Raw genomic sequence first — 27409 nt, forward strand, 5'->3', positions numbered from 1 at the left:
ACACTGAATTTTTTTTCACTCCATCCATTTTTTGTGTTGCTGGGTCCAGTTTACTGACACAAGGTGCTGTGTTCCTGCCTCAGCTACCTCCTGAGTAGATGTGTTCCTGCCTCAGCTACCTCCTTAGGAGATGTGTTCCTGCCTCAGATACCTCCTCAGGTGCTGTGTTCCTGCCTCAGTTACCTCCTCAGGAGATGTGTTCCTGCCTCAGTTACCTCCTCAGGTGCTGTGTTCCTGCCTCAGCTACCTCCTCAGGAGATGTGTTCCTGCTTCAGTTACCTCCTCAGGTGATGTGTTCCTGCCTCAGCTACCTCCTCAGGAGATGTGTTCCTGCCTCAGCTACCTCCTCAGGAGATGTGTTCCTGCCTCAGCTACCTCCTCAGGAGATGTGTTCCTGCCTCAGCTACCTCCTCAGGAGATGTGTTCCTGCCTCAGGAGATGTGTTCCTGCCTCAGCTACCTCCTGAGGAGATGTGTTCCTGCCTCAGCTACCTCCTCAGGAGATGTGTTCCTGCCTCAGCTACCTCCTCAGGAGATGTGTTCCTGCTTCAGTTACCTCCTCAGGAGATGTGTTCCTGCCTCAGTTACCTCCTGAGGAGATGTGTTCCTGCCTCAGTTACCTCCTCAGGAGATGTGTTCCTGCCTCAGTGACCTCCTCAGGAGATGTGTTCCTGCCTTAGCTACCTCCTCAGGAGATGTGTTCCTGCCTCAGCTACCTCCTCAGGAGATGTGTTCCTGCTTCAGTTACCTCCTCAGGAGATGTGTTCCTGCCTCAGTTACCTCCTGAGGAGATGTGTTCCTGCCTCAGCTACCTCCTCAGGAGATGTGTTCCTGCCTCAGCTACCTCCTCAGGAGATGTGTTCCTGCTTCAGTTACCTCCTTAGGAGATGTGTTCCTGCCTCAGCTACCTCCTCAGGAGATGTGTTCCTGCCTCAGTTACCTCCTCAGGAGATGTGTTCCTGCCTCAGCTACCTCCTCAGGAGATGTGTTCCTGCCTCAGCTACCTCCTCAGGAGATGTGTTCCTGCCTCAGTTGCCTCCTCAGGAGATGTGTTCCTGCCTCAGTTACCTCCTCAGGAGATGTTCCTGCCTCAGTTACCTCCTGAGGAGATGTGTTCCTGCCTCAGTTACCTCTTCAGGAGATGTGTTCCTACCTCAGGTGTTCCTGCCTCAAGTACCTCCTCAGGAGATGTGTTCCTTCCTCAGGAGGTGTTCCTGCCTCAAGTACCTCTTCAGGAGATGTGTTCCTACCTCAGGAGGTGTTCCTACCTCAGCCACCTCCACAGGAGGTACAGCCACTGGACCTCTCAGACCTCCATCACGTACTAACCATTCTTCCAGACAGACAATATCACACACAAAACAACAATAAACGTCACAATACAGTGACTGGAACAATAATTACAATACTCTGGCTGGAACAATAATAGTTACAATACTGTGGCTGGAACAATAATAGTTAGAATACTGTGGCTGGAACAATAATAGTTACAATACTGTGGCTGGAACAATAATAGTTACAGTACTGTGGCTGGAACAAAAATAGTTACAATACTATGGCTGGAACAATAATAGTTACAATACTGTGGCTGGAACAATAATAGTTACAATACTGTGGCTGGAACAATACTAGTTACAATACTGTGGCTGGAACAATAATAGTTACAGTACTGTGGCTGGAACAATAGTTGCAATACTGTGGCTGGAACAATAGTCACAGTACCGTGGCTGGAACAATAATAGTCAGTGCCGTGGCTGGAACAATTCACAGATAACTCTATATCTCAACGTTTCGCCCTCCAGAGTGGACTTGTTCAGTCTAACACAGAGATGACTTAAATATTAAAGACAGAAACTCTGGAGGGGTAAAGGTGGTCAGTCGCTCAACCTTGAAGGTATGAGGCGGTCAGTCCCCCAGATTTGGTACCCAAGCCGCCCTACCCAGGTGCTTACATTTCACCTGACCGGACGGCTTATAGGATTTGAAGTCTATCTACTACACGAGGGTCATTAAGGCTGCATGTCACCTGTACACCACCAGTCAAGAATAACAACTGAAATACTGACTAATGTCGTCTCTCAGTATATATATACACTGAGAGATATACACCTCTCAGTGTATATACCCTGGGAGATATACACCTCTCAGTGTATATACCCTGGGAGATATACACCTCTCAGTGTATATACCCTGGGAGATATACACCTCTCAGTGTATATACCCTGGGAGATATACACCTCTCAGTGTATATACCCTGGGAGATATACACCTCTCAGTGTATATACCCTGAGAGATATACCTCTCACGTTAAACTAGATCCTTTATGTTTTCTGAATATCTTAATTAAACTCCTCTTGGGCGAAACGTCACTTGGGAAAAATATTGCTGCATAATTTTTTCATCACACTGTGGTATGACTGACACTATCCACCACATAATGTGGTATACTATCCACCACATAATGTGGTATACTATCCACCACATAATGTGGTATGACTGACACTACCCACCACATAATGTGGTATACTATCCATCACATAATGTGGTATACTATCCACCACATAATGTGGTATACTATCCACCACATAATGTGGTATACTATCCACCACATAATGTGGTATACTATCCACCACATAATGTGGTATACTATCCACCACATAATGTGGTATACTATCCACCACATAATGTGGTGAACTATCCACCACATAATGTGGTATACTATCCACCACATAATGTGGTATACTATCCACCACATAATGTGGTGTACTGTCCACCACATAATGTGGTATACTATCCACCACATAATGTGGTATACTATCCACCACATAATGTGGTGTACTATCCACCACATAATGTGGTATACTATCCACCACATAATGTAGTATACTATCCACCACATAATGTATGAATGATACTATCCACAACATGTGGATGAACCAGACTGTTACTACCTAGACTATCCAAATCATCGTATAGTTAATACCAAGACTATTCACCATATAGTTAATACCAAGATTATCCACATTACTCGAAGATAATCGCTTTTAAGTCCACCCTAAAAAGTGGATTTTAAAACTGCTACCAGCGGAGCCACAATACTCGGTTCTAGTGGCACTCTGGTGTTGTTAGAACACTGGTGTTGTTAGAACACTGGTGTTGTTAGAACACTGGTGTTGTTAGAACACACTGGTGTTAGAACACTGGTGTTGTTAGAACACACTGGTGTTGTTAGAACACTGGTGTTGTTAGAACACACTGGTGTTGTTAGAACACTGGTGTTGTTAGAACACACTGGTGTTGTTAGAACACTGGTGTTGTTAGAACACACTGGTGTTGTTAGAACACTGGTGTTGTTAGAACACACTGGTGCTAGAACACTGGTGTTGTTAGAACACACTGGTGTTGTTAGAACACTGGTGTTGTTAGAACACACTGGTGTTGTTAGAACACTGGTGTTGTTAGAACACACTGGTGTTAGAACACTGGTGTTGTTAGAACACACTGGTGTTGTTAGAACACTGGTGTTGTTAGAACACACTGGTGTTGTTAGAACACTGGTGTTGTTAGAACACACTGGTGTTAGAACACTGGTGTTGTTAGAACGCACTGGTGTTGTTAGAACACTGGTGTTGTTAGAACACACTGGTGTTAGAACACTGGTGTTGTTAGAACACACTGATGTTAGAACACTCTGCTATTGTTAGAACACACTGGTATTGTTAGAACACTCTGGTGTTAGAACACACTGGTGTTAGAACACACTGGTGTTGTTAGAACACTCTGTTGTTAGAACACTCTGTTGTTAGAACACACTGGTGTTAGAACACTCTGCTATTATTAGAACACTCGGGTGTTCTAAATTTCCGGTCAAGGCTCTGAGGTCTACCAGCGATATACCTTTGATGAGTTCACAGAGATTTTTGTACTCCCAGAGCCCGGGCTTGGTCCAGGCTCGCCTGGTGTGTTTACAAATTGTTGGGAAAGGAAGAGTGATAAAGTAGAGATGTAGTTATTATATTTTATCAGTAATTAAGAGGAAGACGAGAAGAAGAGAAGGAAAATGAGCAGGAGAAAGATGAGGAAAAGGAAGGAAGGAAGGAGTAGTAGTAGGAGAAAAAAGGGAGAAAAGGAAAATATGTAAGAGAAAAAGGATAAAAATGGAGGAAATTGAAGGGAGGAGGATGAGGAGACGGAGAAGAAAAGAAAGTAACAAAAAATTATGAAAAGTATGAGAAAAAAGACAAGAATAGAAAGAAGGGATGGAAAAAGAGGAAGAGGAACAGAAGAGAAAATAAAGTTAAACGAGAATAATAAAACGTAATAAAAATAAACAATTACAAAAAAAAAAAATCCTGGTGAGTTCGTCAGAGGCCTCACAGACCAACTGACATTAGTACAAATCCCATAGATTTCGAAAAAGAAATGGACAGCATGCCCAGTCACTCAGCACCTGGACCAGATTCATGCAATGTTCTGTAAAGAAGTGCAAAGTACCACTAGTACGAACCAGCACTCAGTATTCTTTAGATCCAGGTGAAATACCGGAGGTCTTGAAGAGTGCAGACATAGCTCCTTTGTGTAAGGGAGGTAGTAGAGGACTAGCTAAAACTTACAGACCAGTAGCCCTAACTTCTCACATCATAAATCTTCGAAAGAGTTATGAGACGGCAGGTTACAAATTTCATGGAGCAGCACAACCAACATAACCCGAACCTTCATGATTTTAGCAGGACGATCATGTCTGTCACAGCTGCTGAATCATTATGACAGAATTACGGAGGCACTGGAAGACGACCAAAACACAGATGTGATTCACACAGATTTTGTAAAGGCGTTTGACAAATGCGATCATGGAGTGATAGCGCACAAAATGACGGCCATGAGCATTACAGGGAAGGATGGATTTTCGGGTTCCTAAGGCCTGGTCACAGACCGGGCCGCGGGGGCGTTGACCCCCGAAACTCTCTCCAGGTAAACACAGAGCAAGATCCAGCATCAGCGAGGTCAAAAGCTCAGTGCCCCAAGGCACTGTCCTGGCACCTCTGCTGTTTCTCATCGTCATAGCAGACATAGACAAAAATACCCGGCACACTTTTGTATCATCATTTGCAGATGACACTAAAATAAGCATGAAAGTCAGTACGGTAGAGGACACTGAAAAAGTACAGGAAGACATAAACAGGGTTTTCCAGTGGGCACTGGAGAACAACATGACGTTCAGTGGTGATAAGTTCCAGCTGCTTAGGTATGGAAAGAATGAGGAACTCAAAAGGAACAGTATATACAAAACTCAAGAGAGTCACCAAATAGAACGTAAGGAACACGTAAAAGACCTAGGAATAATTATGTCAGCGGACCTTTCTTTTAAAGATTATAACAGGACAAAGATCACGACAGCCAGGAAGATGACGGGGTGGGTATTGAGAACTTTCAAAACGAGGGAAATAATGCCGATGGTGACATTCTTCAAATCGCTAATGCTCCCTCACTTAGAATATTGCTCAGTGCTGACGGCCGCGTTCAAGGCAGGAGAAATAACAGAGCTGGAACAAATACAGAGATCATTTACGGCTCACATTGAGCCAGCAAAGCGCCTAAATTACTGGGAACGCCTTCAAGTCTTGAACATGTATTCATGTATTCACATGTATTCAGTACCTGGAAAGTACTCGAGGGCTTGGTCCCAGATCTGCACACTACCATAAGAACATATTGGAGTGAGAGATATGGGAGGAAGTGTAAAATAAACCCAGTGAGGAGCAGGGGTGCGGTGGGGACAGTAAGGGAACACTATATCAACATCCTGGGTCCCAGACTATTCAACATCTTACCAGATATCAGAAACACTGCTGGAACAAGTGTAGAAACCTTCAGGAGGAAACTGGACAAGTATCTTCACCAGGTGCCAGATCAACCAGGCTGTGATGGATATGTGGGGCAGCGGGCCTCCAGCAGCAACAGCCTGGTTGATCAGGCAAGCACCAGACGAGCCTGGCCCATGGGCGGGCTCCGAGAGTAGCGTAACTCTCGAAACTATTCAAAGGTATATCAAAGGTATAAAGGTAAGGGGAGGCTGTCACGTGAGGTCAGGGAAAGTTGTCAGGGTAGGTTGCCAAGGGACGTTGTCATTGTAAGTTGCAAAGTAGGTTGTCAGGGGAAGTTGTCAGTGGAGGTTGTCAGGGGAAGTTGTCAGTGGAGGTTGTCAGGGGAAGCTGTCAGGTGAAGTTGTCAGTGGAGGATGTCAGTGGAGGTTGTCAGTGGAGGTTGTCAGGGGAAGCTGTCAGGTGAAGTTGTCAGTGGAGGCTGTCAGTGGAGGTTGTCGGTGGAGGTTGTCAGGAGAAGTTGTCAGTGGAGGCTGTCAGGGGGAGGCTGTCAGGATGTCCAGAAGTGTTGCATGAATATGTATGTGTGTCCTGGGACACAATACTGACACCTCCCTTAGAGGGAGCTGAAAGTGGGCTGTGTATCGTAAGGGTGGGCTGGATATCGTAAGGGTGGGCTGGGTATCTTAAGGGTGGGCTGGGTATCGTAAGGGTGGGCTGTGTATCGTAAGGGTGGGCTGGATATCGTAAGGGTGGGCTGGGTATCTTAAGGGTGGGCTGTGTATCGTAAGGGTGGGCTGGGTATCGTAAGGGTGGGCTGGGTATCGTAAGGGTGGGCTGGATATCGTAAGGGTGGGCTGGGTATCGTAAGGGTGGGCTGGGTATCGTAAGGGTGGGCTGGATATCGTAAGGGTGGGCTGGTTATCTTAAGGGTGGGCTGGGTATCGTAAGGGTGGGCTGGGTATCGTAAGGGTGGGCTGGGTATCGTAAGGGTGGGCTGGATATCGTAAGGGTGGGCTGGATATCGTAAGGGTGGGGTGGGTATCGTAAGGGTGGGCTGGGTATCGTAAGGGTGGGCTGGGTATCGTAAGGGTGGGCTGGATATCGTAAGGGTGGGCTGGGTATCTTAAGGGTGGGCTGGGTATCGTAAGGGTGGGCTGGGTATCTTAAGGGTGGGCTGGGTATGGTATGGGTGGGCTGGGTATCGTAAGGGTGGGCTGGGTATCGTAAGGGTGGGCTGAATATCGAAAGGGTGGGCTGGGTATCGTAAGAGTGGGTGAGGTGGGCTGGGATAGGTGAAGAGGATGGAATGGCATTGTCCAGTACTGTCAATATGTTGGTATGGTCACTCACAGTACGAGTGGCACTGTCCAGTACTGTCGTTATGTTGGTATGGTCACTCACAGTATGAGTGGCACTGTCCAGTACTGTCATGTTGGTATGGTCACTCACAGTATGAGTGGCACTGTCCAGTACTGTCATGTTGGTATGGTCACTCACAGTATGAGTGGCACTGTCCAGTACTGTCATGTTGGTATGGTCACTCACAGTATGAGTGGCACTGTCCAGTACTGTCGTTATGTTGGTATGGTCACTCACAGTATGAGTGGCACTGTCCAGTACTGTCATGTTGGTATGGTCACTCACAGTATGAGTGGCACTGTCCAGTACTGTCATGTTGGTATGGTCACTCACAGTATGAGTGGCACTGTCCAGTACTGTCGTTATGTTGGTATGGTCACTCACAGTATGAGTGGCACTGTCCAATACTGTCGTTATGGTCACTCACAGTATGAGTGGCACTGTCCAGTACTGTCGTTATGTTGGTAGGTCACAGTATGAGTGACACTGTCCAATACTGTCGTTATGGTCACTCACAGTATGAGTGGCACTGTCCAGTACTGTCGTTATGTTGGTATGGTCACTCACAGTATGAGTGGCACTGTCCATTACTGTCGTTATGTTGGTATGGTCACTCACAGTATGAGTGGTACTGTCCAATACTGTCGTTATGTTGGTATTGTCGCTCACAGTATGAGTGGCACTGTCCAATACTGTCGTTATGGTCACTCACAGTATGAGTGGCACTGTCCAGTACTGTCGTTATGTTGGTATGGTCACTCACAGTATGAGTGGCACTGTCCAATACTGTCGTTATGGTCACTAACAGTATGAGTGGCACTGTCCAGTACTGTCGTTATGTTGGTATGGCACCCACAGTACGAGTGGCACTGTCCAGTACTGTCGTTATGTTGGTATGGCACTCACAGTATGAGTGGCACTGTCCAATGCTGTCGTTATGGTCACTCACAGTATGAGTGGCACTGTCCAGTACTGTCGTTATGTTGGTATGGCACTCACAGTATGAGTGGCACTGTCCAGTACTGTCGTTATTGTGTATGTTCACTGAATTCATTTGAGTTGCTGTAAATAATAATAAAGAAAAGAATAATTACAAATCTATCCTCTCATTGGAAGCAACGTTTCGCCCTATGTAAGACTATAAATCTGTATGTACACAAGAAGGAAACGTCTCGATCAAAACTTGGTACGCAAAGTGTGCATATTGACTTCTACCATTACTACTGCTGCTTATACTAACACTACCTCTGCTGCTGTTACCACTACAGTTGTTACTACCACAACTGTTACTACTACAACTGTTACTACTACAACTGTTACTACTACAACTGTTACTGCTACAACTGTTACTACTACAACTGTTACTACCACAACTATTACTACTACAACTGTTGCTGCTAAAACTGTTACTACTACAACTGTTACTACTACAAGTGTTACTACTACAACTGTTACTACTACAGCTATTACTACTACAACTATTACTGCAACTGTTACTACTACAACTATTACTACTACAAGTGTTACTACTACAACTGTTACTACTACAGCTATTACTACTACAACTATTACTGCAACTGTTACTACTACAACTATTACTACTACAAGTGTTACTACTGCAACTGTTACTACTACAACTGTTACTACTACAGCTGTTACTACTACAGCTATTACTACTACAAGTGTTACTACTACAACTGTTACTACTACAGCTATTACTACTACAACTATTACTGCAACTGTTACTACTACAACTATTACTACTACAAGTGTTACTACTGCAACTGTTACTACTGCAACTGTTACTACTACAACTGTTACTACTACAGCTATTACTACTACAACTATTACTGCAACTGTTACTACTACAACTATTACTACTACAAGTGTTACTACTGCAACTGTTACTACTGCAACTGTTACTACTACAACTGTTACTACTACAGCTATTACTACTACAGCTATTACTACTACAACTATTACTGCAACTGTTACTACTACAACTATTACTACTACAAGTGTTACTACTACAACTGTTACTACTACAGCTATTAACAACTATTACTGCAACTGTTACTACTACAACTATTACTACTACAAGTGTTACTACTGCAACTGTTACTACTGCAACTGTTACTACTACAACTGTTACTACTACAGCTATTACTACTACTATTACTACTACAACTGTTACTACTACAACTATTACTACTAGTAGTAAGACTATTTTACTTCATTTTCTACTCACCGATATGACGTGGTCGTTCTTGTCACAGGTATTGTAGGGTCGAGACATAATGAGAACAGTATGGGTATCGTTTTCATAGCCTCCAACCAGCATCCAATCTCTCTGATCGTCCACTGAGGGCTCCTGATTCCCCCTCCCGTGTCTGTCCTGCAGGTACGCCTTTCCTGAGTGTACCCACCTGTAGGAGATCAGTAATCTGAGTGGCGTAAGGTAGTAAAAGGGAGAATAGGAGACACGTAGATGAAGGAGATGTTTGTGGAACACAGAAGTGTATTGTTTATCTACGTGTCGGTTTATCTACGGTTAAATGCATTAGTAGAAGCCTGAAGGGGAGCTGGAGAGGATGGGAAGAAAGATGATCTAAGAAGAGACGGTGATGGAATGAAGGGCTGAAGAGGATGAGAGGAGGGAAATCTTGTTTGTGGACGAAGGAAATAGATAAAGTGGAAATAGAAAAGGGAAAGTTACACTGGGAGGAAGAGGACTGAGAATTAGATGAGGCGAGGAAATGAGAGGGATGGGGAGAGAGAGAGAGAGAGAGTTATTTTCCCTAGACAGTAATTAACATAGCTCATAGAATATATCCTTTGAAGCTTTTTTTACCAAATCACTTTTACAGGCTACCTGGTGTATATTGTTATTATCCTACCTCAGTTTATTTACAGGCTCGGAACTGTTATTATCCTACCTCAGTTTATTTACAGGCTCGGAACTGAAATTATCCTACCTCAGTTAATTTACAGGCTCGGAGCTGTTATTATCCTGCCTCAGTTAATTTACAGGCTCGGAACCGTTATTATCCTACCTCAGCTTATTTCAAAGCAGAGCTCTATCTAAGGCATACTACCACCCTCAGGATGCCACCCACACCAGTCGACTAACACACAGGTACCTACTTACTGCTAGGTGAACAGGGACAGCAGTGTAAGGAAACATGGTAAAAAGTATTATGGGCAACGTGAATCCTATTTCTGGGGTCAAACCCCCATCACTACACACTCTTAGGGGTTTTCTGACCCCTCTTGGTTCAGTGACTCCTCTTGGACATTATAAACGTAATGTGCAAAATCCTACATCCTGGATGATGTGTGGAGAGTGGCACCCTGCTGTCAGACTCGTGTTTATGTGCTAGAACTGTGTGTGAGAGATGCCAATACGCCCTGCGTTTGTGCCAGAACTGTGTGAGAGAGATGCCAACACGCCCTGTGTTTGTGCCAGAACTGTGTGTGTGAGTGAGAGAGAGAGAGAGAGATGCCAACACCCCCTGTGTTTGTGCCAGAACTGAGAGAGAGAGAGAGAGAGATTGAGAGAGATGCCAACACCCCCTGTGTTTGTGCCAGAACTGTGTGAGAGAGATGCCAACACGCCCTGTGTTTGTGCCAGAACTGTGTGTGTGTGTGTGAGAGAGAGAGAGAGAGATGCCAACATCCCCTGTGTTTGTGCCAGAACTGAGAGAGAGAGAGAGAGAGAGAGAGATTGAGAGAGATGCCAACACCCCCTGTGTTTGTGCCAGAACTGAGAGAGAGAGAGAGAGAGAGAGAGAGAGAGAGAGAGAGAGAGAGAGAGAGAGATGCCAACACGCCCTGTGTTTGTCACTAGTCACCACCTTCCTCCAGAGTTAAGGGAGAACTGGCAGTATGCTCGGTAAACCACAGACAAAAATTTAACCCAAAAAATGAAGAAGCGAGTTAAACTTACCGAAGAACAGTGCTAAAATATGGCGAACCTTTTAAGTGTAAAGAATAGCAAGGTCCAGTAAAGTGACGGGTACAATACATAAATAACACGCATAGGTTTATACTTTGTGTGAGTTACCTGTGTACTCTTAAATGTACATAATGACTTATTAGAGTAAGTGGTGGACGGGCAAGTGGTGAACATTGAGAAGTGATACCACTTAATGCAGTCGTATAGCACAGGACTGAAATGGCTTCAGTCCAATGCTTCGTTTTGTGGTCGTATTATATTATTGTAAATTAGACACGTGTGCCACAGTTGGATATCTTTACTGAGGAAACGTTTCGCCAAAGGACCCCAATGGAAATAAGTCACTGTCTGCCTTTTTTGGGTTATCCCAGGTTTTCTACACGTATGCTGCTATGTATGATAATCTATTTAACTATTTGTGTGAAATTAAGACACATGTGCAACATCTGGGTATCTTTATTGTAGACGTTTCGCCATCCAGTGGCTTTATCAATACAAATTCCAGGACATAATTTGAAGGCAGTAGAAATATGTACAGAAGATGAGGTAATCAGTCCCTCAACCTAGGAGTAGGTGCGAAGAACACCGTAGTCGTGGAATCTCCACGACTATGGTGCTCTTCGCACCTACTCCTAGGTTGAGGGACTGATTACCTCATCTTCTGTAAATAGTCTTACTGTCTTCAAGTTATGTCCTGGAATTTGTGTTGATAAAGCCACTGGATGGCGAAACGTCTACAATAAAGATACCCAGATGTTGCACATGTGTCATAATTTCATCTTGTCGGTATTATATACCATTCTTACACAACTATTTGTGTATACCTGAATAAACTTACTTACGCACAGTGGCTTCATCGGTCCAAAGGAGAATGGTGAAGATCAGAAGGAGTTTGAGGTAATCAGTCCCTCAGTCTGCTTCTGATCTTCACTCTTCTTTGTACTGGACTGATGAAGCCACTGTGTGGCGAAATGTTTCCAGGTATGGTACATGTTTCTAATTTATCAACTTATCACTTATGTAAAATATTGTTCCGTGTGCCGTAGCTTGATTGGTAGCGCACTCAGCTCACACATTGAGATCCTTGGTTCGATTCCCGGTGCGGGTGCAAACGTTAGGACGGATTTCCTTAAGACACCTGCTGTCCATGCTCACCTAGCAGTAAAATAGGTACCTGGGTATTAGTGGACTAGTGTGGGTTGCATCCTGGGAACAAAATTGACCTAATTTGCCCTAAATGCTGTGCATAACAAGGAGCTTTCTATACAGTAATATATCACTGATGTCAGTTATGGTCTGTATAAGTTGTATCATGTACTTGTAGAAATAAAGATTATTATTATTATTTATCTACATATAATTTATACTGTTTTCTGGGACTGGGATCTATTGATGCTGCAGCATCGGTTGAATAGACCAAACTTATGATCCCTCGGCCTTTCATACCCATCAACCAAAACAGGAAACATTTGGGTTGTAGGGGAAATTTGGTACATTACTACCAGCATTTGGGTCAATAAAGGGACAGTGGCCCTCTGAGAGGAGTGTCTTGATGCCTGTGATGGGGTTTGATGTGAGGACTGCTAGCTAACATCCCCTTCCTTAAATGTTACCTAATTACATCCCATTTTCCAGGTGAGGTGTTATCCCAGGTCGTCCAGCGTTTTCCCCATTTAAAAATGTGTCAAAACACCAGCGTAAGGATAGAGGGATGCTTGAATAGTGTGAAGCTTGGATTGAGGGATGCTTGGATTAAGGGATGCTTGGATTGAGAGATGCTTGGATTGAGGGATGCTTGGATTAAGGGATGCTTGGATACAGGGACACTTGGATACAGGTACACTTGGCCACTTACCCGACGACGATATCGGCGCCATCCATCCTGGGTTTGGATGAGAGACCAAATCCTATGTAACCCGTGGTTCTTGCTGTCACCCGGAACTCTATACTTTCCTCCCGCGGTGACCACTGTACCACGAAAGCTCCCGTCTCCTCCAGCCGCGCCTCGTGCTCCCACGACTCGAAGGACGTCAGTCGTGGCGTGATGAAGGAGGACGTCGCGAACGACATAACCTGAGGCACCAGTAGTAAAACGGCAAGTACTCGAAGGAGGCGCAGCAACGAGAGGGTCGTCGGAAACAAACTGGAGGAGGAAGAGGAAGTTGAAATCCCACAAGAACTGTTTTGGCGTCCAGGCGTTTGAGATCTGCGTGTTTGGGTTGTCATTGTTTTGGTTGGAGTGTTGGAACATTGAGGATGTCTTGTCTGGGTATAAAAATATCTATTCCTGGAGCGAGAGGATGGGCAGGGAATGCAGGAGGAAAGGGTTGTGTGTGCTAACTCCATGGTTCTTAGCAGAGGTGGAGAGTTGAAGGGATTTGTTTTGTTGGTGCTATCTTCCACTGCGTCGCCTTCTTCGTAGGGACATTCTCAGCCTCGTTCAGGTGAGTGAAGAGCTGTAATATGCGTCTTAAATAATAATCTTGAGACCTCTTAAGGCTTAGCAGCTGCTTTCTTAGGAACCAAGTGAAATCTACCAAGACGAGAGGTAAAAATTTACCAAGCCATGCCGTGGTCTGAATAAGATTATACCCCCTGTACACTTTATTTCCTTTATCCTTCAAAGGAAGAAAACCACTTTATAATTCATCAGTTGAATCCTCTAATATGAGACTTCCAAAGGCAATAACAAAGGCGGGGAGCCCTTACAACTTAACGGGCTAAATTATGGTATGTGGAAATTTCTCTCTCGACCATCTGAAGCGAGCCACGAGCCTTTGATCCCCACTGACTTTTTGGATCTGTCAGACATTCATTCTCCAGCGTGTGTAATGTATACTTAGGATCGGGGAAGCTTGTGAAGGAGCTCTGAGGTGAGAGTGAGGAAGAAAGTAGCCAGCTAGGGATGTTATGTGGCCGGAGTCACCTTTGTTGACACTTCAGAAAGATACCTTATGAAACGGGAATCCGCTTCCACCACTCCACAGGATGTGTTAGGAGGAATGGAATCAGCCGCTTCTGGTACTCCAGAGAGAGTATGTTATGATGAATGAGTCGGCTTATATTTGGTACTCCAGAGTACTTTATGAGGACAGGTATCAACCTCTCGTACTCCCGAGTCTGTTTCTCGTGTGTGCTTCATCCATTCTCCAGTTAACGATCTGTGGAAACTCGCAGTTATTCCCGGAGCCTCCAGTTATTCCCGGAGCCTCCAGTTATTCCCGGAGCCTCGCAGTTATTCCCGGAGCCTCGCAGTTGTTCCCGGAGCCTCGCACTTATTCCCGGAGCCTCACACTTATTCCCGGAGCATAGCACTTATTCCCAGAGCCTCTCAGTTATTCCCGGAGCCTCGCACTTATTCCCGGAGCCTCGCACTTATTCCCGGAGCCTCGCAGTTATTCCTGGAGCCTCGCAGTTATTCCCGGAGCCTCGCTATGACCACTTTATCAATCAGCCTGAAAAGACGAGAGAGAAATATATCAGTACAAACCACTAACTTTGACCAGGGAAGACAAGGTGATACATTCCAAGTTGCGAAAAGTACATATGATTGATAATCAGATCAAAAAAGAAATGAAAAGTGTCTTAGGTAACATATATATATATATATATATATATATATATATATATATATATATATATATATATATATATATATATATATATATATATCATGCCGAATAGGTAAAACTAGCTATTTTGACTTAAATAACAACGCTCTTCTTGCAGAATAAGGCAAACGAAAATTTGTGTATGCAATAATTTCGCAAAAATCATTCTGAACCTAACGAAAAAAAATACATTCCATTGTGTTTGTTTATTATTTATTATTTATTATTAAATTATTATAAACTTATCTAAATTATATTTAGTTGGATTAGGCTAAATTCAATTGCGCTTGTTATAATAAGGTCAGGTAAGTTTTCTAAGGTTAGGTTAGATTAGACTAGGTTACACTAAGTTTGGTTAGGTTAGGTTTGACTAAAACCATACCATGGGCGGGGTTTGAACCCGCGATCAGAGAGTCTCAAAACTCCAGACCGTGGCGTTAGCCACTGGACCAGCTAGCCACAATAAGATTCGTCCAACTAGGTATATTTCTACACCATAGGAAGGTTAGCATAGGCACCTCTGTGACCACAAATGCAAGTTTTTACAGACGAATCTCCAGCTAGCGTGGCCGTGACGAACTCTAGCTCAAGTCCCTTCACTGCCGTTAACATGACTCACGAAATCGTAATGACACGATTGCAAACAAACCATACCACGGGTGGGGATAGAACCCGCGATCAGAGAGTCTCAAAACTCCAGACCGTCGCATTAGCCACTGGACCAGCTAGCCACAATAAGATGCTTCAGTGGCTAACGCGACGGTCTGGAGTTTTGAGACTCTCTGATCGCGGGTTCTATCCCCGCCCGTGGTATGGTTTGTTTGCAATCGTGTCATTACGATTTCGTGAGTTAGGTTAGACTAGGTTACGCTAAGTTTGGTTAGGTTATGAGAAAAAAAAATTCTCAGAATTCAGAAAATCTAATGAAGCATTCAGGTAACGTGAGCAGGAACAATCTGAGTGTGTGCTCAGGTGAATAGGAATAATCTGAATGTGTACTCAGGTGAATAGGAACAATCTGAGTGAATATGTTGGTAGAATTACCGACAGTATGTTAGGTAAAAGAACACAAGTGCAACTAATGTGACATTGTGGCAACGTTTCGCTCTCCAGGAGCTTTGTCAAGCAACGACTTGATAAAGCTCCTGAAGAGCGAAACGTTGCCACAATAAAATGTCATATAAGTTGCACATGTGTCCTTTTACCTGACAATGTAAGTGAAGAGTTAGGTCAGGTGAGCAGAAACAATCAGAGGAAACACTCAGGTAAGATAAGCAGGAACAATCCTGGGAAAGCACAGGGATTTTAGCTGCCAGATGCGAGACCCTTGAAGCTTACGCCAGGTAAATGTCAGGTAAATGCCTGGTAAATGCCTGGTAAATGCCTGGTAAATGCCACATTGAGAACACCTTGTCTCAGCTGCGAGAGGTGGATGGAAGAGGAGGAAGAGAAGAGGGTACGAGGAGAGGAAGAGGAAGACTACGACGATTGAAGAGGGTTATTGAAGTGATAGGAGTGACTAAGAGACGAATCTTCACCCCTTTGCTACCACTAGTAGGTGAATTTCTGTCTCTCTGTCTCTCTCTGTCTCTGTCTCTGTCTCTCTCTCTCTCTCTCTCTCTCTCTCTCTGTCTCTCTCTCTGTATCTCTCTGTATCTCTCTCTCTCTCTCCCTCTCTCTACTCACCAGTGGGAGAATTTTTTTTTCTTGTTAGTAAGCTTAGAACTATACTTCTTAAGACTCTCTCTCTCTCTCTCTCTCTCTCTCTCTCAGCTTGCAGGAGCTGTGAATCGACCCCTGCAATCATATATAGGCTAGTGTAAACACACACACACACACACACACACACACACACACACACGTACGTACGTAGGTTTCCTGTTAAAATCTTTGATAAGTGGTGTCAGTAGTTAATGGTGTGGGACCTGCATTATGTCTGACTCCCCTCACTCTCCCCTTCCTTCCCTTTCCCCTCACCCCCTCCCTCACCCACTACCTACCCTCACCCCCTCCCTCACCCCCTCCCTCACCTACTACTTACCCTCACCACCTCCCTACCCTCACCCCCTCCCCTCCCTCACCCCCTCCCCTCCCTCACCCCCTCCCCTCCCTCACCCCCTCCCTCACCCCCTCCCTCACCCCCTCCCTCACCCCCTCCCTCCCTACCCTCACCCCCTCCCTACTAAGGACACATTTAATTAACGTCAGAAAAAGCACGTATTAATAGAACTGGAAATATTGTGAGCGCGTGTGCGCGCGCGCACTCAGTTGTTTTTTCTGTGGTCGAGAACCCTTCAAGGAAGGTTCCTTGATGTTGGTGAGGGGCTCTTGATTTAGGGTATTGGATCTGTGCTCCAGTTCCCCGAATTAAGCCTGAATGCCTTCCACATCCCCTCCCCCAGGCGCTGTATAATCTTCCGGGTTTAGCGCTTCCCCTTGATGATGATAATAATGTGTTCGAGGAACTGCTTCTGACTACTACTACTACTACTACTACTCCAACAACTACTACTACTACAACAACTACTACTACTACTACAACAACTACTACTACCACCACGGGCTATTACTATTACTACTGTTAATATTACTACCATTACTGTTACTATTATTATTACTGCTTATACTGTTTTTACTATTACTGTAATTACTATTATTATTATTACTACTACTGCTGTTACTATTACAGCTATTACTATTATTACAACTACTGTTATTGCTGTTACTCTTATTATTACTATTACTGCTATTACTACTGATACTATTACTTCTGATGCTACTACTACTATTACTACTACTTCTGATGCTACTACTACTGCTACTACTACTACTGCTACTATTACTACTACTACTACTACTACTACTACTACTACTACTACTACTACTGCTACTATTACTACTACTACTGCTACTATTACTTTACTATTCCATCTGTGTGTTGTTCCTCTTTAACCGAATTATGTTGTGTGGGGGTCATCGCCCCCACGGCCCGGTCCTAGACCAGACTTCCTAGTGGATCATCACCTGATCAACCAGGCTGTTATTGCTGGCCACAGGCAGTCCGACATACAAACCACAACCCGGCTCATCAGGTACTCTGTTCCTCTGTTATGGAACGGAGGTGTAAGATACGGAAGAGGTGAACAGTGTAGGATACGTGGAAAGGAGAAAGGAAGGGGCATTAGAAGAAGGGAGATTGTCGTAAGGGAGAAAGGAACAACTTATGAAGGGTGTAGGAGTGGTGGAGGGAAGGAGTGGTGGAGGGAAGGAGTAGTGGAGTGAAGGAGGGGGGAAGGAGTGGTGGAGTGAAGGAGGGAAAGAGTGGTGGAGTGAAGGAGGGGGAAGGAGTGGTGGAGTGAAGGAGGGAAAGAGTGATGGAGTGAAGGAGGGGGAAGGAGTGAAGGAGTGGTGGAGTGAAGGAGGGAAAGAGTGGTGGAGTGAAGGAGGGGGAAGGAGTGGTGATATGTCTGAGGGAGAGAATTAATGTGTGAGTCACGAGTCATCTTTGCAGCTGCTTCCTCCTCCTCCTCCTCCTCCTCCTCCTCCTCCCCGTCTTTATCCCCTCTTCCTCCTCCTCTTTCTCCTTCTCCTCTTCCTCCCCCTCTTCCTCATTCTCTTCCTCCCCCTCTTCCTCATTCTCTTCCTCCAAACTGGACTTCCTTGTGTTTCTCTCCATTCTTCCATCATAATTATTACTTATTAAATTACCACCACTACTGCTACCACCACTGCTACTACCACCATCACTACCACCATCACTACTACCACCACTACTACTGCTACCACCACTACCACCACCAATACTACCACCACCACCACTACTACCACCAATACTACCACCACCACCACTACTACTACTACCACCACCACTACCACCACCACCACTACCACCACAACCACTACTACCACCACCACCACCACTACTACCACCACTACTACCACCACCACTACTACCACCACCACTACTACCACCACCACTACTACCACCACCACCACTACTACCACCACTACTACCACCACTACTACCACCACTACTACCACCACTACTACTACCACCACCACTTCTACCACCACTACTACTACCACCACCACTTCTATCACCACCACTACTACCACCACCACTACTACCACCACTACTACTACTACTACTACCACCACTTCTATCACCACCACTACTACCACCACCACCACCCACTACCCACCACCACCACCACCACTACTACTACCACCACCACCACTACTACTACTACTACCACCACCACCACTACTACCACCACCACCACCACTACTACCACCACCACTACTACCACCACTACTACTACTACCACCACCACCACCACTACTACTACTACTACTACCACCACCACCACCACTACCACCACTACTATTACTACCACCACCCACTACCTAGCACCACCACCACCCACTACCTACCACCACCACCACCCACTACCTACCACCACCACCACCCACTACCTACCACCACCACCACTACTACCACCACTACCGCTACTACTTCCACCACTACTACTATACTACTACCACCACTACTACTACTATACTACTACCACCACTACTACTACTATACTACTACCACCACTACTACTACTACTACTGCCACCACCACCACCACTACTACTACTACTACTACTACTACTACTACTACTACTACTACTACTACTACCACCACTACTATCACCACCACCCACTACCTACCACTACTACTACCATTACTACCTACCACCACCACCACTATTACTGCTTACTACCACCACCACTACTACCTACCACCACTACCACCTACTTCTACCTACTACCACCACTACTGCATACCACCACCATTACTACCTTCCACCACCACTACCTTCCACCCCACTTCCATCACCACTACCACCACCAATCACCACCACTACTGCATACCACCACTACTGCTGCCTACCACCACCACTACTACCTACCATCACCACTACTACCTACCATCACCACCACTGCCTACCACCACCACTACCTACCACCACCACTGCCTACCACCACCACTGCTGCCACCTACCACCACCCCCACTACTACTACTACTAACCACCACTACAACTACTAACCACCACCACCACCACTACTACTACTACTACTACTACTTACCACCACCACTACTACACCACTACTACCTACCATCACCCGCCACCATTAACATCTACCACCACTATTATTTACAACCATTACTTCCTACCATCACTACTATTTACGACCCCTACTACCTGCCATCACTACGACCCCTACTACCTACCATCACTATTTACGACCATTACTACCTACCATCATTATGACCATTACTATCTACCATCACTATTTATGACCATTACTATCTACCATCACTATTTATGACCATTACTATCTACCATCACTATTTACGACCATTACTACCTACCATCACTATTTACTACCCCTACTACCTACCATCACTATTTACGACCCCTACTACCTACCATCACTATTTACGACCCCTACTACCTACCATCACTATTTACGACCCCTACTACCTACCATCACTATTTACGACCCCTACTGCCTTCCATAGCTGTTTACGGCCCCTACTACCTACCATCACTACGACCACTACTACCTACCATCACTACGACCACTACCTACCATCACTACGACCACTACTACCTACCATCACTATTTACGGCCACTATCTGCCATCACTACAACCACTACTACCTACCACCACCACTACCCCTATCACCACCTACCAGTACCTACCACCACCCCAACAGATCCACAAACACCCTGTGAATGACAGGTGGAATGTCATATCAGTATAGCAGAGGTCCATGACACATCTGACACATGTCATGACACCAGAGAATCTCCTTGACACTGTTTACACTATGCTGGTGGGTGGTCGACTAACCCGGTGGTGGTAGTGACAATTGTGGTAGATGGTGGTGGTGATAGTACTGCTATAGGATGGGTTAGGTTATTTACGAGACAGAATTGAAAAAAAAAACAGTTTGGCATATTTCTTCACTGGCTTTTCTGAAAGCTTTTAACACAATGTTAAAATATAATAATAATAATAATAATAATAATAATAATAATAATAATAATAATAATAATAATAATAATAATAATAATATTATTATTATTATTATTATTATTATTATTATTTCTACGAGTATTTGATGCAACTTATACAGACCATAGCTGACATAAGTGACATAATATATAGAAAGCTCCTGGTTATGCAGAGCATTTCCCGCAAATTAGGTTAATTTTGTCCCTAGGATGCGACCCACACCTGTCGACTAACATCCAGGTACTTATTTACTGCTAGGTGAACATGGACAGCAGGTGTCTTTAGGAAACACGTCCTAATTTTTTCTCCCGTACCGGGTATCGAACCACGGACCTTAGTGTGTGAGGTGAGGGCGCTACCAACTTATTGCAGGAAACGTTGCGCCAAGAGATGCGAAACATCTCCTCTAATGCCTTGAACGGTACCTAAGTGTCTGTTTCCACATACGGAGTTCCTAATCCCGTAAAAAACTGTTTCTGGCTTCTGGACAGTCTTGACACATGTTTTACAGCATAAAACATCTGCTGTGTACCCTGGCAACCTCTTAAAACATCTGCTGTGTACCCTGGCAACCTCTTAAAACGCCTGCTGTGTACCCTGGCAACCTCTTAAAACGTCTGCTGTGTACCCTGGCAACCTTTTAAAACACCTGCTGTGTACCCTGGCGACATCTTAAAACACCTGTTATGTACCCTGGCAACCTTATAAAATTGCTGTGTTACCTGGCAACCTCTTAAAATAGCTACTGTGCACCCTGGCAACCTCTTAAAATAGCTGCTGTGTACCCTGGCAACCTCTTAAAACACCTGCTGTACCCCGGCAACCTCTTCTCCATGGGTAGTGGCGAGGATAGTAGTAGTGGTTGTAGTGGTAGTCGTAGTAGTGGTAGTAATAGTGGTAGTGGTAGTCGTAGTAGTGGTAGTAATAGTAGTGGTAGTCGTAGTAGTGGTAGTAATAGTAGTGGTAGTAGTAGCAGAAATTGTAGTATTGATAGTAGCAGTAGTAGTAGAAATTGTAGAAATAGTAGTAGTAGTGGTGGTGGTAGTAGTAGTGGTGGTGGTAGTAGTAGTAGTGGTGGTGGTAGTAGTAGTGGTGGTGGTAGTAGTAGTAAAAATAGTAATAGTAGTAGAAATTGTAGTAGTAGTAGAAATAGTAGTGGTGGTGGTAGCAGTAGTAGTAGTAAAGGTTGATGGTGCGTAGGGAGGATACTATGGGATGAAGGAGGGTATGGAGGGAGGTGGTAAAGAATGGAGAGATGGTGAGGATGGTGGATAAATTAGTGGGAATGGATAGAGAACAAGGAAGTAGAGAGATGCCAAGAAAAGAGGCAAGAAGAAAGAAAACAGAGAAGTGGAAGAGAGGATGAGAAGTACATGGGAGTGCACTGGAGTACATGGGAGTGCACTGGACTCCATAGGAGTGTACTGGAGTACATGGGAGTGCACTGGAGTACATGAGAGTGCATGGGAGTGCACTGGAGTACATGGGAGTGACAACAGTGGGTTAGTGACATTGACAATATATTAGACACAATAACAGTGTTAGACACAATAACAGTGTTAGACACAATAACAGTGTTAGACGCAATAACTGTTAGACGGAATAAGTGTTAGACGCAATAACAGTGTGTTAGACACAATAACTACGTTACATTGACTGCATTGTGTTACAGACACAGTAACACTGTGTTACAGACACAGTAACATTGTGTTACAGACACAGTAACATTGTGTTACAGACACAGTAACATTGTGTTACAGACACAGTAACATTGTGTTACAGACACAGTAACATTGTGTTACAGACACAGTAACATTGTGTTACAGACACAGTAACATTGTGTTACAGACACAGTAACATTGTGTTACAGACACAGTAACATTGTGTTACAGACACAGTAACATTGTGTTACAGACACTATAACGACGTTAAAGTGACACAGACACAGTAACATTGTTACAGACACAGTAACATTGTGTTACAGACACAGTAACATTGTGTTACAGACACAGTAACATTGTGTTACAGACACAGTAACATTGTGTTACAGACACAGTAACATTGTGTTACAGACACAGTAACATTGTGTTACAGACACAGTAACATTGTGTTACAGACACAGTAACATTGTGTTACAGACACAGTAACATTGTGTTACAGACACAGTAACATTGTGTTACAGACACAGTAACATTGTGTTACAGACACAGTAACATTGTGTTACAGACACAGTAACATTGTGTTACAGACACAGTAACATTGTGTTACAGACACAGTAACATTGTGTTACAGACACAGTAACATTGTGTTACAGACACAGTAACATTGTGTTACAGACACAGTAACATTGTGTTACAGACACAGTAACATTGTGTTACAGACACAGTAACATTGTGTTACAGACACAGTAACATTGTGTTACAGACACTATAACGACGTTAAAGTGACAACATTGTGTTAGACACAATAACAGCGTTACAGTGACAACATTGCGTTACACAATAACACTGTGTTAGACACAACAACGTTACAGTGATAACATTGTGTTACACAATAACACTGTGTTAGACACAACGTTACAGTGACAACATTGCGTTACACAATAACACTGTGTTAGACACAACAACGTTACAGTGATAACATTGTGTTACACAATAACACTGTGTTAGACACAACAACGTTACAGTGATAACATTGCGTTACACAATAACATTGTGTAACAGACACAATAACAACGTTACAGTGACAACATTGTGTTAGACACAATAACAGCGTTACAGTGACAACATTGCGTTACACAATAACAGCGTTACAGTGACAACATTGCGTTACACAATAACACTGTGTTACACACAACAACGTTACAGTGATAACATTGCGTTACACAATAACACTGTGTTACACACAACAACGTTACAGTGATAACATTGCGTTACACAATAACACTGTGTTACACACAACAACGTTACAGTGATAACATTACGTTACACAATAACATTGTGTAACAGACACAATAACAACGTTACAGTGACAACATTGCGTTACACAATAACATTGTGTAACAGACACAATAACAGCGTTACAGTGACAACATTGTGTTAGACACAATAACAACGTTACAGTGACAACATTGCGTTACACAATAACAGCGTTACAGTGACAACATTGCGTTACACAATAACAACGTTACAGTGACAACATTGCGTTACACAATAACAACGTTACAGTGACAACATTGCGTTACACAATAACAGCGTTACAGTGACAACATTGCGTTACACAATAACAACGTTACAGTGACAACATTGCGTTACACAATAACAACGTTACAGTGACAACATTGCGTTACACAATAACAGCGTTACAGTGACAACATTGCGTTACACAATAACAACGTTACAGTGACAACATCGCGTTACACAATAACAGCGTTACAGTGACAACATTGCGTTACACAATAACAACGTTACAGTGACAACATTGCGTTACACAATAACAACGTTACAGTGACAACATCGCGTTACACAATAACAGCGTTACAAACAAGGACTACAGCTGTACTTTGCATCAGAATACATTAATAATTGCTAAGATATGCCGGATAAAATTTATGCAGATCTATGGTGAGTGTTGGTTGTAACGTGACCCCTCACTACCCTCAGTGGTGAGGGGAGAGTAAAGGGAGGAGAGGGAGAGTAAAGGGAGGAGAGGGAGAGTAATGGGAGGAGAGGGAGAAAGGGAAGGGAAGAATGTGAAAGGTAAAAGGCAAAGGGAGAGAGGAGAAAGTGAGAGAAAAAGAAAAATATAGATGGAAGGAGAGGGTGAGTGAAGGAAGGAGAGAGAAAAAGGGAGAGTAAGAATGAGACAGGGAGAAAGGCAAAGAGAGAGAAAAATATAGAAGGAGCGAAAAAAGTGTGTGGTGAAAGAATTATTGGGGGGAGAAGGAGGAGGATAAAACTGAAGAGAAGTTCATGGAGAGAGGAAAGAAAGAGGAGAGGAGAGAGAAAAAAGAACGGAATGACAGTGAAGAATAAAAAGAAGGTAGAGAGGGAGGGAAAGCACGAAGAGTGAGAGAGGAAAGGGAGATAGGAAGCGAGGGAGGAGGATGAGGAAGAGGAAAGGGAGGAGGAGGAGGAGGAAGCGGTACAGCAGACAAAGGGAGAGAGAATTTGATGCAATGTAACATTATCTCTGATGCTGGTAATGATAGAGAGAGAGAGAGAGAGAGAGAGAGAGAGAGAGAGAGAGAGAGAGAGAGAGAGGAGGTAGGTAGGTAGGTTTGGAAAGCTGTAACCTTCTCCAGAACATCACTCCATCTGAGATCATACATACCCAGGATGACTCGAGTTTGGAACACATTCGTACAGCATAATGATGTCAACGAGATAAAGTCAGTTGATCAAATGAAAATGCTGGCCCACAGATGGCTCCAACTTCATCCTGTTCCCTACTTGTATGTCTCATAACAATGAAAATGCTTTCAAATGAGCTGATGTAGGTAACAGCTCTTAGCTTGCCAATAAAGTTAGGAATCCTTAACCTGTAAATAGCTGTCAATAAAACTAGGGATCCTTAACCTGTAAATAGCTTGTCAATAAAGTTAGGAATCCTTAACCTGTAAATAGCTTGTCAATAAAGTTAGGAATCCTTAACCTGTAAATAGCTTGTCAATAAAGGTAGGAATCCTTAACCTGTAAATAGCTTGTCAATAAAGGTAGGAATCCTTAACCTGTAAATAGCTTGTCAATAAAGCTAGGAATCCTTAACCTTGTCAAACCCCGTGTAAAAAAAAAATTTATAAGGAAGAATATGAAAGAAAAGGGAGACAAGGTGAGTCGTATGAAGAAGAGAGATGTGGGAAGAAATAAGCAGAGAGAGAGAGAGAGAGAGAATTAGGTAGAAGGATTACGCGACAGGGAGAGGGAGAGAGATAAAGAGGGTGGAAAAGATAGCAGAACGGTGAAGAAAAAGAATAGGCGAGATGGAGTTAAGACCTCAGGTCTTGTTTTCTGTTTGTCACACGTTGTCCTGTTGCCTGTTTGTACCACAAGTTGTTCTGTTGCTTGTTTTTTTACTACCCGTTGTCCTGTGTGTTTTTTACCACCCGTTGTCCTGTTCCCTGCTTTTACCACCTGTTGTCCTTTTACCTGTTTTACTACCTGTTGTCCTGTTACCTGTTTTCACTACCTGCAGTCCTGTTACCTGTTCTCTCATCTGTTTTACTGTTGTCATGTTACCTGTTCTGTCACTCGTCCTTTTGCCTGTTTGTCACCTGTTTTTAACACCTGTTGTCCTGTTACCTGTTTAACACCTGTTTTAACACCTGTTACCTGTTTATCACCTGTTTTAACACCTGTTGTCCTGTTACCTGTTTATCACCTGTTGTAGATTACGGGAGTCTCTTCCGTGAAATTTTCCCCCCTGTTAAATGGTTCTCAAAGAGGTGGTCGCGGACCCTTGCTGCCCCCCCCCCAAAAAAAAATCACATAGGCTGATATTTTTACGTCACCTTCATAATACACTTTCCTTCATTTTTTTCAACAACTGAAGACTAAATTTCAACCATTAACATTTGAAGCCTCAGCCTAAAAAAAATGGGCCTAGTGATAGGAATGTTAATAACCAACGCTGTGTGTGTGTGTGTGTGTGTGTGTGTGTGTACTCACCTAATTGTGGTTGCAGGAGTTGTCACAGCTCCTGGCCCCGCCTCTTCACTGGTCGCTACTAGGTCCTCTCTCTGCTCTAAGAGCTTTATCGTACCTCTTCTTAAAGCTATGTATGGCTCCTGCCTCCACTACATAACTCTCCAGATTGTTTCACTTCCTGACAACTCTATGGCTGAAGGAATACTTCCTAACATCTGTTTCATCCGAGTTTCATCTTATCTGAGTGTGTGTGTGTGTGAGAGAGAGAGAGAGAGAGAGAGAGGGTGGAGGGAGAAAGGTGAAGACGAGATAATTAAAAAAGTCGAAATAATTTTAATGATGAGGGGGGAAAAAAAGGAGGAAATGGAAGAAAAAGAGGAGGAAAAGGAAAAACTGAGGGAAAAATGTAAGGAACAGGAGTCAGAAAAAAGCGAGAATGAAGATGGGGAGACGAGAGCAGACGAACGGAGGAGGAAGAGAGGGAGAGAGAAATTGATGAATGAAGGGGAAGACGGTGGATAGATTGGAAGAATTCAAGTAAGGGGAAGTATGACTGAAGAGGGGAAAGAGGGGAAGGGGTAGGAGTGAGGGGAGGGGGTTCTTGGCACAGCTATTACCACCCCCAAAGATTGGGTGAGGGGAAGTGAGGGGTGAGTCACACTCAGCTGGGGGCACCGCAGGCGGCAGGAAGTGGAGTGTACTGGAGGAAGAGGAAGAGAAGTACATGGAGAGTTGAGAGATGCTCAGTTCATCACTTTGATGCATCACCATCTACCACTAATCACTGTTGACGCTGTGTTCATCATTGTTGATGTTGTGTTCATCTCTGATGCATCATCATCTACCACTAATCACTGTTGACGCTGTGTTCGTCATTGTTGATGTTGTGTTCATCTCTGATGCATCACCATCTACTACTCATCACTGTGGCTGCTGTGTTC

The 27409-nt window shown here is 44.0% G+C and overlaps 1 protein-coding gene across 1 annotated transcript in view; it reads right to left on the reverse strand.

Moving 5' to 3' along the window:
- The window catches only part of LOC128700883 (DBH-like monooxygenase protein 1), a 430549-nt gene that overhangs the window by 69320 nt on the left and 333820 nt on the right, over positions 1-27409 (reverse strand). The window contains exons 3-4 of the mRNA XM_070104742.1: positions 12994-14593; positions 9432-9609 (exon numbers count right to left, since the gene is read on the reverse strand). Of these exons, the coding sequence (XP_069960843.1) occupies positions 9432-9609; positions 12994-13484 (669 nt within the window). The 5' untranslated portion in view covers positions 13485-14593. The remainder of the gene's footprint in view (positions 1-9431; positions 9610-12993; positions 14594-27409) is intronic.

Source organism: Cherax quadricarinatus, chromosome 94 (genome assembly GCF_038502225.1).
Source record: "Cherax quadricarinatus isolate ZL_2023a chromosome 94, ASM3850222v1, whole genome shotgun sequence".
NCBI classification, from domain to species: Eukaryota; Metazoa; Arthropoda; class Malacostraca; order Decapoda; family Parastacidae; genus Cherax; species Cherax quadricarinatus.